Source organism: Folsomia candida, unplaced genomic scaffold, assembly GCF_002217175.1.
Source record: "Folsomia candida strain VU population unplaced genomic scaffold, ASM221717v1 Fcan01_Sc016, whole genome shotgun sequence".
Lineage (NCBI taxonomy): Eukaryota > Metazoa > Arthropoda > Collembola > Entomobryomorpha > Isotomidae > Folsomia > Folsomia candida.
This window is the reverse complement of record NW_019091208.1, coordinates 2,222,251-2,237,356: the sequence shown is the minus strand read 5'-3', so window position 1 is coordinate 2,237,356 and position 15,106 is coordinate 2,222,251. Positions and strand designations below refer to the sequence as shown.

General features: G+C 34.5%; 1 protein-coding gene and 1 long non-coding RNA gene across 11 annotated transcripts; both read right to left on the bottom strand.

Annotated features, from left to right (window-relative positions):
- Window positions 1-7,597: 7,597 nt before the first annotated feature.
- Window positions 7,598-11,385, bottom strand: LOC118437802. Its single transcript, XM_035857181.1, has 2 exons — window positions 11,304-11,385; window positions 7,598-11,233 (listed from the first exon to the last, which is right to left on the bottom strand). Exon 2 carries the CDS (start codon window positions 10,964-10,966, stop codon window positions 8,801-8,803), a length of 2,166 nt encoding a protein of 721 aa, XP_035713074.1. The 5' UTR covers window positions 10,967-11,233; window positions 11,304-11,385; the 3' UTR covers window positions 7,598-8,800.
- A 154-nt stretch (window positions 11,386-11,539) lies between these two features.
- On the bottom strand, window positions 11,540-14,902 carry LOC118437810. 10 transcript variants are annotated; one of them, XR_004836370.1, is made up of 9 exons: window positions 14,563-14,902; window positions 14,276-14,373; window positions 14,095-14,152; window positions 13,755-14,036; window positions 13,586-13,683; window positions 12,451-13,495; window positions 12,344-12,389; window positions 11,974-12,230; window positions 11,540-11,875 (listed from the first exon to the last, which is right to left on the bottom strand). It is a non-coding gene; the product is annotated as an uncharacterized LOC118437810 (long non-coding RNA). The 10 variants fall into 10 exon arrangements; XR_004836377.1 differs by having other exon boundaries at window positions 11,540-12,230; window positions 12,451-12,823; window positions 12,885-13,495; XR_004836378.1 differs by having other exon boundaries at window positions 11,540-12,230; window positions 12,451-13,255; window positions 13,316-13,495.
- Window positions 14,903-15,106: the final 204 nt, after the last annotated feature.

Below are 15,106 nucleotides of genomic sequence, written 5' to 3'. Positions count from 1 at the left end.
GACCGCTTTCATTTTTCAAATAATTTTGCATGTAAATAGCTTAGGTTAACACTTTAGATAGTTCTTGAGGATAGAAAATTCCTAACACTTTTTCCCCTGAATTATCCATTATGGAATATGAATTTGCTGTTATGAGCTTCGCTAATTTTGTAAATCTTGTCTGTAAAAGTAGGGGAATAGCCTTTCCTGAAAAGCGCTTTATTTATTTTAATTCTAACAAAATCTCCTGATTTTAATTTCGGTTTTTGATGCTTCATCATAAGAACATCTTTATTACTCTGAAACCAAACATCCATCTGATTATACTTGTTGACAGACCTAGGCGAACATTCAATAATTCTGTGTTTGCTCTCATTATATGAATCTACTACTTCTTGTAAAATATCATAATACACATTTGTTTTTCTATATGTGAAAACTTTTTGTAATCTCGTCATCAGAGTTCTATTAAACCTTTCGACCATTGCTACTTTAAGTGGCGAATGGTTATGAAATAATTTTATGTCTTGTTCCTTTAATAAATTATAAAATTGTTTGTTAAAAAATTCTTTTCCTTCGTCTGTTTGTATGAATTTTGGTTTCCGATTTGAGTTTAGGATTAATTCCTTGAAAGACTCTGTTACTGATTTTCCATCTTTTTTTCTTAGAGGTTTAACAAAAGCAAATCTACTTAGAGTATCTATTACTGTTAATAAATATTTTGTTCCCTTGTTTAATCTTGAATATTTTGATATATCTATTAAATCAGCTTGCCAACAATAATCAACTTCGTGGGAAGTCATTTTACGTCTAAAAAATTTATGCTTCACAGATTTGTTTGTTGTATATGTTTCATAATGCTGTAGAAAAGTTACAGCATCCTTCAGGGATACTCCCGTTGCTGCAGATAACCGATGTGGTCCACCAAAACTTCCAATATGTTTTGGATTAAAGTAGATTTCTTTCAAAAGTTTGTCTGTTTTCATGATTGAATTGTTTGAAATATCCGAACGCAAGGTCTATTTTTCTGAATACAAATATCGCTGAGACTATTTGCACATTTTCCGCTACATTCGATTCCACATTTGGAACATTTTGGAAAGTAAAGGTTTGTTTTTACAAAGTTTGATACTATTTTATCATTCACAAGAGTATTTTCTGAGTTGAATTTATTTAAAATTTTATCGTAGGACAAGCCACGGTTTCGATTAATTAAGAAGTATAAGCAATACCCTCCACACAGATTGCTGGAATTTGACTGAAATTGAGATGATGACTGTCTAACCTTTTTCTCGTTTCTTAATGCAAAATCTTCAAATTCTTTTCCATAAAAACCTAAAGGCATTCCAAAGCTATCAAAAAATTCTAGAACAGACGATTCAGTTTCTTTGTAGAAAGCTAACCAGTGCATCCCTGCCTCGTTTGAAGATTGGTTATTACTAATAATTGCAAACGTTTTTGAATTAATACTATCTAACTGATCTTTGGCACAAACAGCTATGAAAAGGTTCATAGAGTTGATTAAGGCATATCGAAGTTGTAAAGAATTCATTATTGTACAGAAATTTGTCTAAATCTGTCAATCTCCAAGATTTTAAAATGTTCAGAATAAACTAAACAATTTACCGCTTCAGGCAGTGCCTTAGCAAATTTTAATTCGATTCTTACACATCCGTTTTTTTCCAACTGTAGTGCAGAATCTGACCCAGTAGACTGATTAATGTCAAATCCCAAAAATGTCTGACCACTACAAAATTCTTCTCTGTCAAAAGTCAAACCTTGATCTTGTCCTGCTGTTCCAAGAGAACAATACAGTAAATAATATGGTAATAACTTAATATCACTGTCAAAATCAAGTTGTAAACCTTTAATAGGATAGGGAACATTGTTCACACTTAATGATATATAATTAAGATTGTAATGGGGGAATACATAAGGATTAACGTCATAGTCCCCAACAAAACCCTTACTCGGAATTAGACAGATGACAATTCTAGTTGGGATTGTACCAAGGAAAACATTTTCTTCGATAAAGGATTGTGACGATTTTGGAATTGAAAAAAATTTTCTGATTTTTTGAAGGGGTATCGAGCACTATGCCCTCCTTCAAGTAACTTTTGGTGAGACAAGACAATACTAGGATATAAAACATGTTTTCTAACAAATAGACTCGCATCAAGGAATTTTACTTTGGGATTAATCGCGGGACTACCTGAAGCAAGTGCCCCGCACAAAAGGGAAAACGTTTCAACAGCTCTGGCTAGGCTAATGGTAACTGTTGTGTCATTCAAAATATATCGATGTTGATAAGCAAGGTCAAATTTTAATTTATCAATTAATTCCACCGGTTTCGAGGCTTGAATCCATTGCTTTCTTTTTTTGTAGCCTGTGTTAGTATCTTTCAGCGATCCATTATCAGTGTCTTTGTAGAATAGTGGACAAGTCGCTTGGGAATTTATGTAATCAGTTCCGTATGTCAAAACTGTTTCTAAATAAGCTTTGTACATGTAACAGTTATTGCTGGTTGAAACAAGTTGATTATTTATACTAACATCACATTGCGAAAACAGGGAATGCATAAATAAGTTAGAAGTACTAACCTCTGCTGCTGCTGGTAAATCTTTTCCATCCGATGCAACAACTTTTACTCTAAGATAACAGAAATGGTCAAACAAGTCAAGATATTGCGATGCATTTCCAGTAATTCGAAAATCAATTTTTGCATCGTTATCTTGTATATTTACAACAGGTTTATATTCTGCGTAGAAACTGGATTCAACCGTTGTGTCTGTAGGTGGAAGACCAAATAACTCTACTTGTCCCCTAATAGACGGTTGAGAGAATTCGTTAATTAATGCCATTATCCAAATATATCCCGTTTACTAAAAATTGATCTTCTTTTCTTAGGTGCAGTTGGTGTTTTTCTCTTGTTGCCCGATTTTACGGATGAAGCTTTAGATTTCTTTGGGTTGGACGAGTGATGTGATTCGTGCAACACCTTACACTCTTCTGACGTTGCACCTAGTAAAGCTTTTCGTTTTCTAGAACCTAATCCAGCTCCTGCTTGGGGTTTAAGAATAGATTTTCCAACCTTTTTAGCCATTTTAATAGCATTGGATTTTAGGGCTGTTTTAATTGATTGACCATTTGTAATATCAGATACTGTACTCATAATTGCAGGCGCTGCATGAGGTAGAATATATTTGGTAATGAGCGGTAATCCATATCGACCGATAAATCCCAGAATACTTCCTAGACCACCTCCTTTCTGTCTATAACCTCTAAACACGGGTATGCCTTTACCAATTTGATTCTCTAACACAGTGATAGTGTTCGTGGTGAAATACATGAACATGCTTCATTTTTTAGACTATTAGTAGTGCCCTGGAAAAAGGATAAAAACTGTATGAAGCTTCGTACGCTAAGCAGTTGAATAATGGAAGTAAAGAAAAGTTCGGTGTACCCTTTACTTATAAACGAAAAATCATGTCATTGTACCTACACCTACCTTCTAATGTTAGCCCACGGTACTATCCTAATAACAGGATGTCGTTATATAAAACTAAACTACCAAAACGTTTGAATTTTATATCTAACGAATATGAAGTAGCTATTACAGAGTTTACTTACGTAAATTCTTTGAAAACGTTTCAGCAAGATGACGCAAGAAAAATAATATTTCCAAATGATCCAGAAAACAATATTGGTCATCGCATGGTTAAAAATAAACAATACCAACATGTACAGTCACTTGTTGAAGAAATCAATCTCTGCTTAGTACTTAATGACGAAGTTTATGCAAGTTTTGCATATAACCCTGAAACAAATAGAGTACATTTTTTAAAGGGTTGTGGAACATTCTATATAAATGTGTGTTTAGCTAACATGTTGGGGTTTGACTTATATACCCTTGACGATACGTGTCGATTTGACGTTAGTAGGATAGCAACGAACACCCCCAACCTATCTAGGGGAATATATCATATTTTTATATATAGTGATATAATTAAAAGACAAATTGTAGGAGACTGTCTTTGTCCCCTACTAAGAATGGTTAATGTAAGTTCAAAGAAAAATGAAGCCGTGACTCACGAATTTCGTCCTTATTATTTACCACTAAGTCAACTTGAATTTGACACAATTGAAATTCTTCTATGTGACGAATTTGGCGATGAACTTCAGTTTGAAAAAGGACAGTGCATAGTAACGTTGCATTTTCGAAAACAGCAGAATGGAAATTGAAGGTCATTCTCTAAAGCTTTTACATCCCTTCTCGTTAATTATTTCCGGAGTTTCTCAATCAGGAAAGTCAGAGTTTGTTAAAAAATTACTGACTCATGATGCACAATTAATTGAGCCTTGCCCAAGCCGGATAATTGTTTCTTACACAGAAAATCAACCTGCTTATGATGATATGGCTAAACATAATAATCGGATTGAATTTAGACAAGGATTGGATTTTGATATGTCTGAATTTAGTAACAAACACCCAACTTTGCTAATAATTGATGATCAAATGAAGGATGTGCTCACGAATGAAAAAATTCAAACGTTATTCACAAGAGGAATTCATCACAATTCAGTATCAGTAATTCTATTAACACAAAATCTATATCCTCAAGGAAAATTCGGACGCGATATACGACTAAATTGTCATTATATGGTAATTATGAGGTCTCCTACGTTCGCATCTCAAATACAATATTTAGGTAAACAGTTTTTCCACATAATACGAATTTTCTATCTGATGCCTATAAAAGAGCAACTGAGCAACCATACTCGTACTTATTCCTCAATCTATACCCTTAGTGTAACGACAGAACCAGAGTGCTCCAGGGAATTTTTTCAGACGAGCCAAAATACGTGTACATACCAAAATGAAGTACGTTATTGAATTTGAGGTATTTTTACTTCCAAGAGGATTTGTGTTTAAAGAAATAACAATTTGTAATATTAAGTGTACGGAAGACCCCACTTTTTTTCAGAAACATTTCTTTATTAAACCCCCCTGTCATTTCAACTCTCTTACTGTACATGAAAAGCGTATAGTGAAGTATTGTGAAAATAAACTTCATAAAATTTACTGGTTTGCTGGGCGGGACAAGTTTAATAGTGTTCTGGCGTATTTGTCTACTTTAAATGATGCTACAGTATACACTAAAGGACTACAAAAGGCAAACGTTTTGAAGAATTTGGGATTTAACTGGACTGTTATTAACACAGAGGATTTATTGGTTAAAAATACAGAGGACTGTTCTGAAAATCTGCCTATACAAGATTCTATTGAATGTCCGCTCTCATTCCATATTGACAACGCGCAATGCTCACATGCTAAAGCATTAAAAATTCTCAATGATTTATCAAGCTACATGAGAAATGAGTCACTGCCTAAATCGGAACCTCTCGTTTCTGAAGAAACTTGTGACATGCAGGGGGTTGAAGAGGAAGAAGATCATTCAGGAAGCATCCCCGGACGAGATACGAGCACTAAGTGAAATTGCTGTAAATATATTAGAAGGTCGTTTTCAAGTAGACGAGGAAACAAGAAAGAAATTACACAAACACAAAGATCAAATCAGGGAATTATCAAAAAAGTCAAAATCACATAAAAGCAAGAAGGAACATTTAGTACAGAAAGGAGGTTTTCTTCCATTCTTAATAACACCCGTGCTTTCAGCTCTGGGTGCAATAGCAGGACGAGCGATTAGTTCACACTTAGGGTTTTAAAAACTAAATATTAAAATGTCGAAAAAAATGATAGTTGTTAGTGAAGACGAGTATTCCCAGCTTCTAAAAAAGACAAACACAATGGAGCATGCTAAAACTCACTTTTTTACGGACAAGGATCAGGAAGCTACATCAGTTTTGGGATCCTTAATTCCGGAGGATATTAAAGTCCAATTGTACAGTAGTTTAATGAAACGTGTAAATAATCAGTTGAAAGACATTTTAGATAAACCTATTTCCGTTAGAATGGTTTCTGGTGAAGATAAATCATCCATATGAAAAAGTAATACTATCTCCACTTATGAAACTCCTCCACCTGTAACTCCTTCTAGCACAGAGTCTACTCCAGTTGGTTCCCCTGAAAAATTCACGTTATCTGAATCAGATATAAAAATGCTGAAAGAATTTCCTACCACTCAAATGAATAAAGCTCACAATTTGCTCGGGTTTTTAAAGTGTCATCCTGAAATGATAAAATGGGATAAATCAGGACGAGTAACTTTCTGGGGAAGTGAGTTTGAACCTGACTCTAACATTTCGGATTTAATGAGTTACTCCATTAGAGATTTGAAATGGACCACATCCCCAAACGGAATCAACAGATTCCTGAGAGTGTGTAAAATGTTAAATGTCCCTGCCGCTCTATTTTCAACTGTAGTGAGAAATGATCTTATGGGTACCTTAGATTCTATTCCTCTAAAACAAACAGCTACGCTCAGTGCTCATAAGCTGTCGAGCTTCAGTGCATGGGAACCGTTAAACCAAAATGATGCTCTGAATAAAACCTTTGACCCATATCGTACTCCAACGGGAATTCCCCACAGACCTCGCAACACTAAGGACGTTACATCAAGACAGAAGACTTCATATGGTTTCCCACATGATAGAATGGCTTTTGACTGAGGTATTCGTTTTTGAATAACAACAACAACAAAAAAAATTCCTTCTTAACTTTGAGGTCTGGTTTGTGTAAAAAAATTGTTTTAATAATTTAATAAACAATGCTAAAGTAGTACGACATATTAGTGATATGTTCATTGTAGTGTCAGAGCTCATGCGATTCAGTTCTAATCAGATAAGGTTTTCCGTATTTATTTTAAATACTAAACATGGTTCTCCAAGATGAAACTTTTCCAACTCTGGTCTATAAACCATACGATATTGATAACAAAGATATGTGTCTAAATAGTGATCGTTTAGCAACATTCAAAAACTGGACCGGAAAAGCAAAATCCCAAAAATTTTAGTGAAGCAGGATTTTACTCTACTGGATATGGAGATCGGCTTTCTTGTTATTATTGTGGAATAATAATCCATAATTGGCTGCCAAGTGATGATCCCTGGATTGAACACTCTATTCATTCAAGTGACTGTCCATTCCTCTCTTTGCACAAACCTAAATTGCAGACTATTTTATCGAAGGATTTAGACCAAAGTTATACTTACCAAAAATATAATGTAATTTTGTAATGCTTTTATATATTTTCAGTTTTATCAAAATAATTATTTTATTGTTTTATTATTTTTTTATTACAGAGTCTATGCAAACAAATAAATTCGTCAAAGGATGAGAATGGTGAAAATCAAGAAAATGCTACTCTTACACTCCTTCATAGCCTGATGGAAACATTTCTGTGTTCGGTGTGTAAACTCGAAGAACCTAATTACATGTTCACTCCATGTTGTCACATTTGCTCCTGCTTTCCATGCTCTACCACCCAAGACCTATGTCCTATTTGTAGATGCCAAATTAAGGGAATAACAAAAGTTTTCAAACCTTAAACTGTACATATTTTATTTATTATTTATATATTTGTAATTGTAATCATTTTATTGTTATGTTTAAACTGTACAATAATTAATTTGTTAATTTTAAATATTTTACTTGTTGTACGTAGGAATCAAAAAATGATTGTGAGCAAGTGTACTAATTCCATCGGGTAAAATAAAACGTTTCGAATCAAAACTATGCAAAGCTACTTTTGTATAATTTGCAGTTGTTAGTTTATGATTCTTTGAACGAATCAAATTCATTCTGCACATATATTTTGTTTGCTCAAACAAAGTCTCCATAAAAGCTTTATGAGTTACATGTTTTCGTACTAAAGATTGTTTGACTCCTTTCATAGCAATCTTATGGATATTCTTGCCTGCAAAGGAATACATTTTTGGAGAAACACCCACAAAACTATACATGATTTTTCCGTTACTCTCGTCCTTCATTTTACCAATCACTTTTTTATTTTCTGTAGAATAAAGTGGATGAGTGTGGTCAAAATCACTAAAGTCAAAATCATTTTTCACCAGTCTTAAATCAGCATAAAGATCAGCGGTTTTAATTTGATAGGCTAAGCTGTCCGTATCTGTAAAAAGGAACCTGGCTTTAATTCCATACCATTTTTTGATCCTGTCATAATGCCAAACCTGCATAAACAACTTGCTGAGATCTAAAACCGAAAACGCTGTATATATTGGCTTATCCAATACAATACTAGGTTTACTCATGAAAACAAGTACCAAGTTTGGAGAAAGAATCTCAAATTTTCTGAAGTTCGAAAGCCTGGAATAATATTTTGCTGTTAACTATATATACATATTGCTGATTCCTAACATTCATCATGCTACGTCCAAAAATTGCGTTAACTATTAGATTGAAAAAGTCTTGCTCAGATTTGTTTGTAGCTTTTCGTCGTAAATCACAACAAAGGTTTACAAAATCTTTAAGCCAGGGCCTTTGAACAAATTTAATTATCTTATGAATCTTTGTTAATACCATTCCCTTCTCCAAATAATATTTGAGACTTCTATAATGCACTGGATACATTTTTCTAGATCCTAAATGAGGAACTAATTTTTTCTGCTTTTCTGAATATTTAATGTTATAGGAAGTTAAAAGCTCCCGCTGATGCTTCGAGAGTTGATTCATGGAAATTGTAATTTTCTCCGGAGCTAGTGAATATTCGTTGTGCTCGCTCAACAGGTGGAGCTCACAGGGATATTCTAAATTGACAACCAAAATTCTACCGATTTCATCCTCATCACCCCATGCCAAAATATCATCTATACTTAAATTATCAATGAACTCTTGACTTTCTCATTGAAAATCAGAAACAGGCAAAGGCTGCTGAAGCGCCTCACCGTACAAGTTGTTTTTATCAATATAAAGAAGAAAAGAGTCTTCCTTGACTCCTTCTTCATAATCTTCCATATACTTGTTGTAAGCTACAGAATATCTATGAGATATCATAGATACTCCTCCTCTAATGCCAGACTCTATAGTATTGTACATGTCTTGATCAGTAACAAGTTCTAGCTTAACTTTTGTACTCAGAAGAGCAGCATCCCAGCTGAAGCCTGGGAGACTAAAATAGTGACAAGGGTCAAGCTTAAAGTTAGAAATTGCCATATCCCTGTAGCTTTCAAAAACGCATGCCAACAGAAGTACATCTGTTGTTAAATATATGTCGTGGTACGAACCCAGGTCAGTGCATTCGGTTTCAAACACTGACTTACCAAAATCATAATCCTCTTGTGAAATCCCTTCACAAGTGAGGGTGTTATAAAACTCTGAAATATCGGGAAATTTGGTTTCCTTAAATTTATCCCAAGAACTGAAATAAGAATATGGATAGACACCTTTCCTTGAGAGTTTTACAGCCCGTTCTTTTGAAAAATGTTGTATCATTATACCAAACTTGTCATCAAAGCCTTCGGGTTTTGCATGAAGGTTTGTTACAAGAGTATCTAAAGATTTGGGCAGATGCATGAAAGAATCTATGAACATGAACTTATCACAAATAATGCCTATAAATTTTTCAGAGTTTTGAGAGATAACGAACGTATTCCCAGAACCAAATTTCGTTGCTGAACTTAACAGCAGGTGAGAGTCATAATTTCTAAAACTATGCATAAGTACAGGGATTTTGACTTTTTGAATATACGAAGCATTACATTCTCTATGAGCAGCTCCTCTAAATAATCCAGTATTGTGATCATGATCTCGAACTTTTATAGATTGGTGATCAAAATCATGCTCACAAATGTGGCAGGAATCTGCCATAGAAAAATCATATTCTTCCTCTAGAGAAAGTTGTTTCATAGCGATATGGATTTTGTTCCTTTGTATGCAAAAGCTAGCTTGTAGATTCACTTCATCTATAAATTTGTCAATGCTATTTGGACCACGATATTTCGATATATGAACCAGTTTCTTATTTGGGCCAATTACTGCAAGATTATATCCTGAAATTTTGTGTTTATCTATTGAGGTCGTACTGGTATTATCGTCTGTGAGCATTGCTTCAAAATCTCCATACATCACAAAGTTACACTTTAGTTTATTACTAAGTTTTTTACTCTCAAAAGAGCAGAATGGAATTTTTCCATCAACGACTGAAGGAACAGAAACCTTTTGAGTTTTAAACTCAAAACACAACTGCTGATGTGAATCAAGACGCTTTTCATCTCCGAAAGTATTCAAACAATTGTAGCAAACAAATTTTCGATGATGTCCCTGTCTGTTGATTAGGCGAGAAAAATTCAGGATAGACATGTAATGCCCATGTTGCTTAAAAGCATCCGATGTTGGAAACTTTAACGAAGAGAAATCGTAGTGAGTTTTAAATTTTTCATATTGAGATATTCTTCCACGATGCCTGTTATCTACTGAATCTCCGTGCATGCAGATCAGAAAAGCTGAAACAAAGCAATCATTTTCCTTATTATCGGGATTCACAATGGCATTCTTATTTTTCAGATGGCTGGGAATGATGCACGAACATCCACCCTTTAATATTTCAAACTGAGCTGTTCGTATATCACAGCCTTTCACTTCATCTAATATCCAACCACTGCCATTTTGTTCGAAGATTTCCACATTATTATCGATTTCATTAACCATGTCACAAAAGATTCTACTAATGTAGAGGGGACTGAGGATAATTTTAAGAGAAGAATTAAAATATTGTTCTGTTGTTTCCATGAATTCTACCTCTTCTTCATCCACGCTTGGATGCATACGTTTAAATTTACACAAAAGCGTTATTTGAAACTTAATGCTATTATAAATTGAAACATTGTGAAATAGAATCTGATTAATTTTAAACTTAAATCTATTAAAAAAATCTCTAACAGAAATAATATTATTATCCTCATGTGTATTTCTAAATCTGTAGGTTTTCATAAAGCCTTTAAAGGCTTCAATTTCAGAGAAAGGGAAAGCATTCAGTCGTAGCCCTCTTCCTCTTTGATCAAATTTCATGGATTTTATAACTCCTCTTTCATGAGCTTCATTGTGCTCTATAAGATCAAAAATGTTGGCTCAGAAGTCACAATATTCACATCTATGATAAGTATTCATATGTACTTCTAACAATTTAGACGACTTGAATGACATGGTACAATATTGACACAATTTTCTCTTGTTTTCATCTCGGTGCCTTAGTAAATGTGACGCAAAATGCTGACGATTTAAGAATCTCCTAAAACATTTCAAGCATTGGAATGTTGTCGTCTTAATACGAGGAGCCTGCCAAAATAAAACAACAATCTCAGTAACTATCAACAGTTTATACACATTCTTGTCTAAGTGATCTCACCATTTTCTTTGTGATGTAAATCTCTCTCTATTATTAGGTTGCTCCGAATGAAGTACTCATACACTAAGCACTGAGAAAAAAAACAAATTTTGAGAATTAATTGTATAAATTTAAACTTGGAAATTTAAAAATAGTAAATAAATAAAAAATAACTTTCAAAAATTTCCAAAATCAAAGTCAAGAAGTGTGTATTCTAAAAATGCTTGTGAGAAAATATGTATGACAACATCTTTTTTATATCTCGGCGTGACGTCATTATCTTAATACCAGGAATGTGTTTACATATAATAAAACATACCATCACTTCAACTCCAATACTGTAAAAAATATTAATTACCACTTACCACTATTAACCGTATTTTGTAAATAATTGAATTAGTAACCCCTAGGGAGTTATTACATTTTTACGGTATGTACTTATTTTGGAATTTTTTTTTTGTAAATTACTAAGACTATAAAAACAATTGGCAAAGTAATGAGCAAGTTAGTCAATGTTTCAACATTACGTGCAAAGGATTTCCAAAGAAGAAATAAAAACTTTAAAACTCCAAAATGTCTCAGGGTAAGTTTTCCTAAAACACAAATAAAATAATTTTAAGAAACTAAACAAGCTTTAGGAAAACTTTCAAATGTTGATAAAATATAAACTTAAATAAATTCCAATATTTACGTAAATCTTAGCAGGGATAAACGCAGTGGCAAGAGCACGAAAAATCTTAGAGGAGGCTAAGCCAGGAAGTCGAGAGTCTGTGGACGCACGAGCTTTTCTTCTTTCTCACCGCCGACAACCTGAAGTCTTTGACGCTGGATTCGTCGTAGACGATGATGAGGAGGAACCAAGCGGACCTTTCACTGATGAGGAGGAGGATGAAGACGAAGAGGACGAGGATTCTCCGTCTGAGCCAGAGGAGGATCCTGATTTTGTTCCTGCAAATGAACATTCGCAAAAGCGTAAGATATTTTATTTTGATTTATTAGGTCATATACTTATTGTTCATTTTTAATTTAATTGTAAATTGTTTCTACTATGAGGGCTGAACCTCGTGGATGATTTGTATGCAGTGCCTAAGTCAAAGCGCAAAGAACCTGCAACCAAATCAAAGAAACTGGAGCCAGTTGTTAAACTGAAAAAAGTTGATTTATATACGGAGCAGAAACGACGACGGGAAGCAAGGGAGAATGCAGCTGATGCGAAGAAGGTTGACGCTGCTTCCAAGAAGGAGCTAGATGCCGCTCGTCGAAACCCGTTAAGCCTGTTCTACACTGGTCCTGAAGAGAAGACAGTCAAGGCTGCTGCCGCCGCTAACAAGAGGAAGATGACTGAAAAGGGTAAGATGTCAATAATTATTTTAAAATGTTAATAGGGAAATTTGTTGTAATCATAAGCTTTAAATTTTTATTTCTATTAATTGCAGAAAAGTCCCCAGCGGAGAAGAGAGGTCGAGTCAAGAGTGTTCCGCCTTCTGCTGTTCCTGTTCCTTCAACGGCGCTTGTTCCTGTTGCTCGTACTACGATTCCTCCTGCAAGCTCATCATCATCAGCTCCGGAGCATATGAAGCATATGTGCCTTCATCATCTTACAAAGGTCCTATTTCGCTTAATTTTGCTCCCGAAGGGGAAAGGAGTGACGATCCTAGTGGACAAAATATTGTCCATTGGGAGGGCCAGCGAGGTCAGGGGTTTTGGCTAAAACTCCAAACTTGGAGAAAAAATGGGCAGGCTTATGTCTGCATCAGAAAGAATCAAACCACAGGGGCAAACCTGTCGTTTAAATATTTTCAATCGTTGGTTGCAGCTTGCGATACCCTGCAAACAAAGATTGACACAGACCCTGATTATACTACCTGGATCCCATAAATCCTTTCAAAATTAAACTGAAATCTATTTTTTCTTTACCTCTCTTAAGCTGAACAAGTTGGTTGGTCAGAGGAAGTAGATTCTAATCAGGGCGTCTATAAAAATTCGGAAGATCTTATAATTATTTCAAATAACGATTATATAATGGGACATACACAGTTTTTTCACTTCTTGCCTATAACACTCCAAAGAAAATTAAAATTTGTTAAATCATGTAACGTAGCTATGACTTCGATTTTCCAAGCCAAAGAAAGCTTTCTTTTACCTGACAATTTTTGGTATCCCGTTTTGATGGTATCTCCTCATTATATGGATTGAATGTAGTAATTGATTTCCTACATATTTCAAATATATAAAAATAAGTCAATAATTATAATAGTTTGACTAATAATTGAAGTTTAAATAAAAAATGTATAAATATTAACCTTCTAGATGACTATAGAACGGTCCACTTTATTAGGAAGACCTTTGAAAGTAAATTTCCAACAAAGTTGCACCCTCAATCTGCTGGTTATGATTTGTACTGTCAATCCGGAGCGTTGCTTAAAGCAGGGGAAATGATATTGATGGATATTGGGATTCAAGTTAAATTACCGTTGGGCCATGTTGGTTTGATTAAACCAAGGTCTGGGTTAGCGTTGCGGCATAAAATTGACGTCATGGGGGGCGTGGTCGATGAAGATTTTGAAGGAACTTTGGGGGTTATGCTAATCAACCATGGGAAACTTCCATATCAAGTTGAACTTGGGGATCGTGTTGCTCAGTTCTTGATTATAAAACTCCATAATGGACCGTTGAAGAAGTCTACGTTTGATGAAATTATTACCACCACAGCACCTGTTGCTTCTCGGCGTGGAGCCAAAGGATATGGCTCCTCTGGAAAATAAAAACGAGCAATTTTTACTATATTCAATATAAACTAAGTAAAATTTACTTAAACTTAAATATCTTCGCAGCTAATGTTAAAATTTCACCATCCTTCCTGCACGACCCTTGATTCAATAAATAAAACACACGCACAAACTTAATCCAAATATTTAATGTAATAACTGAAATAAATGTCCTCAAAAATGTTAATATTTGTTACATAAAATGTCTCCTATATTGAACTGTACCTGAAGAACATGCTTGCATTAGTTGGTGGGCGAGCTCCTTGTTGGAGCTACTAGTGGAAGAAACTTTTCTCTCTTGGTCGAGTTACTTTCACTTTCCGCTGTAAGACAATGTTGCAGTAAGACGGAATATGTAACTTGAAAAGAAAGAAAAAATAATAATGAAAATCATAACTAAAATCTAAAATAATTAATGAACTAAGCATACCAAGCTTAATTTTGCAAATATTTTGCAATGAAACATGCGTATTTTCATATGTACATATATTTCATGTAACCTACACACTTACCAGAAAATAAAACCTTCATTTATCATCCTATCTTTGGTGCTGTTGTTACAATTTATTGATATCAATCTCCATCCTGTATGACCCTTCATCACACAAACACACACACACACACACACACACTTTTGCAAGTATTTATTTTTAAAATAATCTCCTCTCAAATGTGAATATTTTCTTTGCAAATTGCACGTTGCATTTAAGTTGATATTAGTAGTAGTGAATAACGTGCATGGCTTACATTAGTTAATGAGCAAGCTCCTTGTAGCAGCAGCTGCTCGGAGAGAAAACTTTTTCTCCTGGTGGAGCTTTTATTTCACTGGTCTCCCATCCGCACGCTAGGGTGCGGAAGAAACTTTTTTTCATTTTAATCTTTTGTAAACTTTCTCTCTTTCACTTTCTCTCCTTCACTGGTCGCACTTCCGCTGGAGCGGAAGTGCGACCATAAGATCATCAATTATGAGATAGGGAATTTTAACATGGGAAAGATAGGAAGACCAAAACCATCCTCCCACTAAAACGATAACGTAATTTATGGATGATCCCTTTA

Bases quoted from the DNA above. Each gene is read 5' to 3' on its own strand.
- LOC118437802 (XM_035857181.1), bottom strand. From the start codon at position 10,966: ATGAAATTTGATCAAAGAGGAAGAGGGCTACGACTGAATGCTTTCCCT.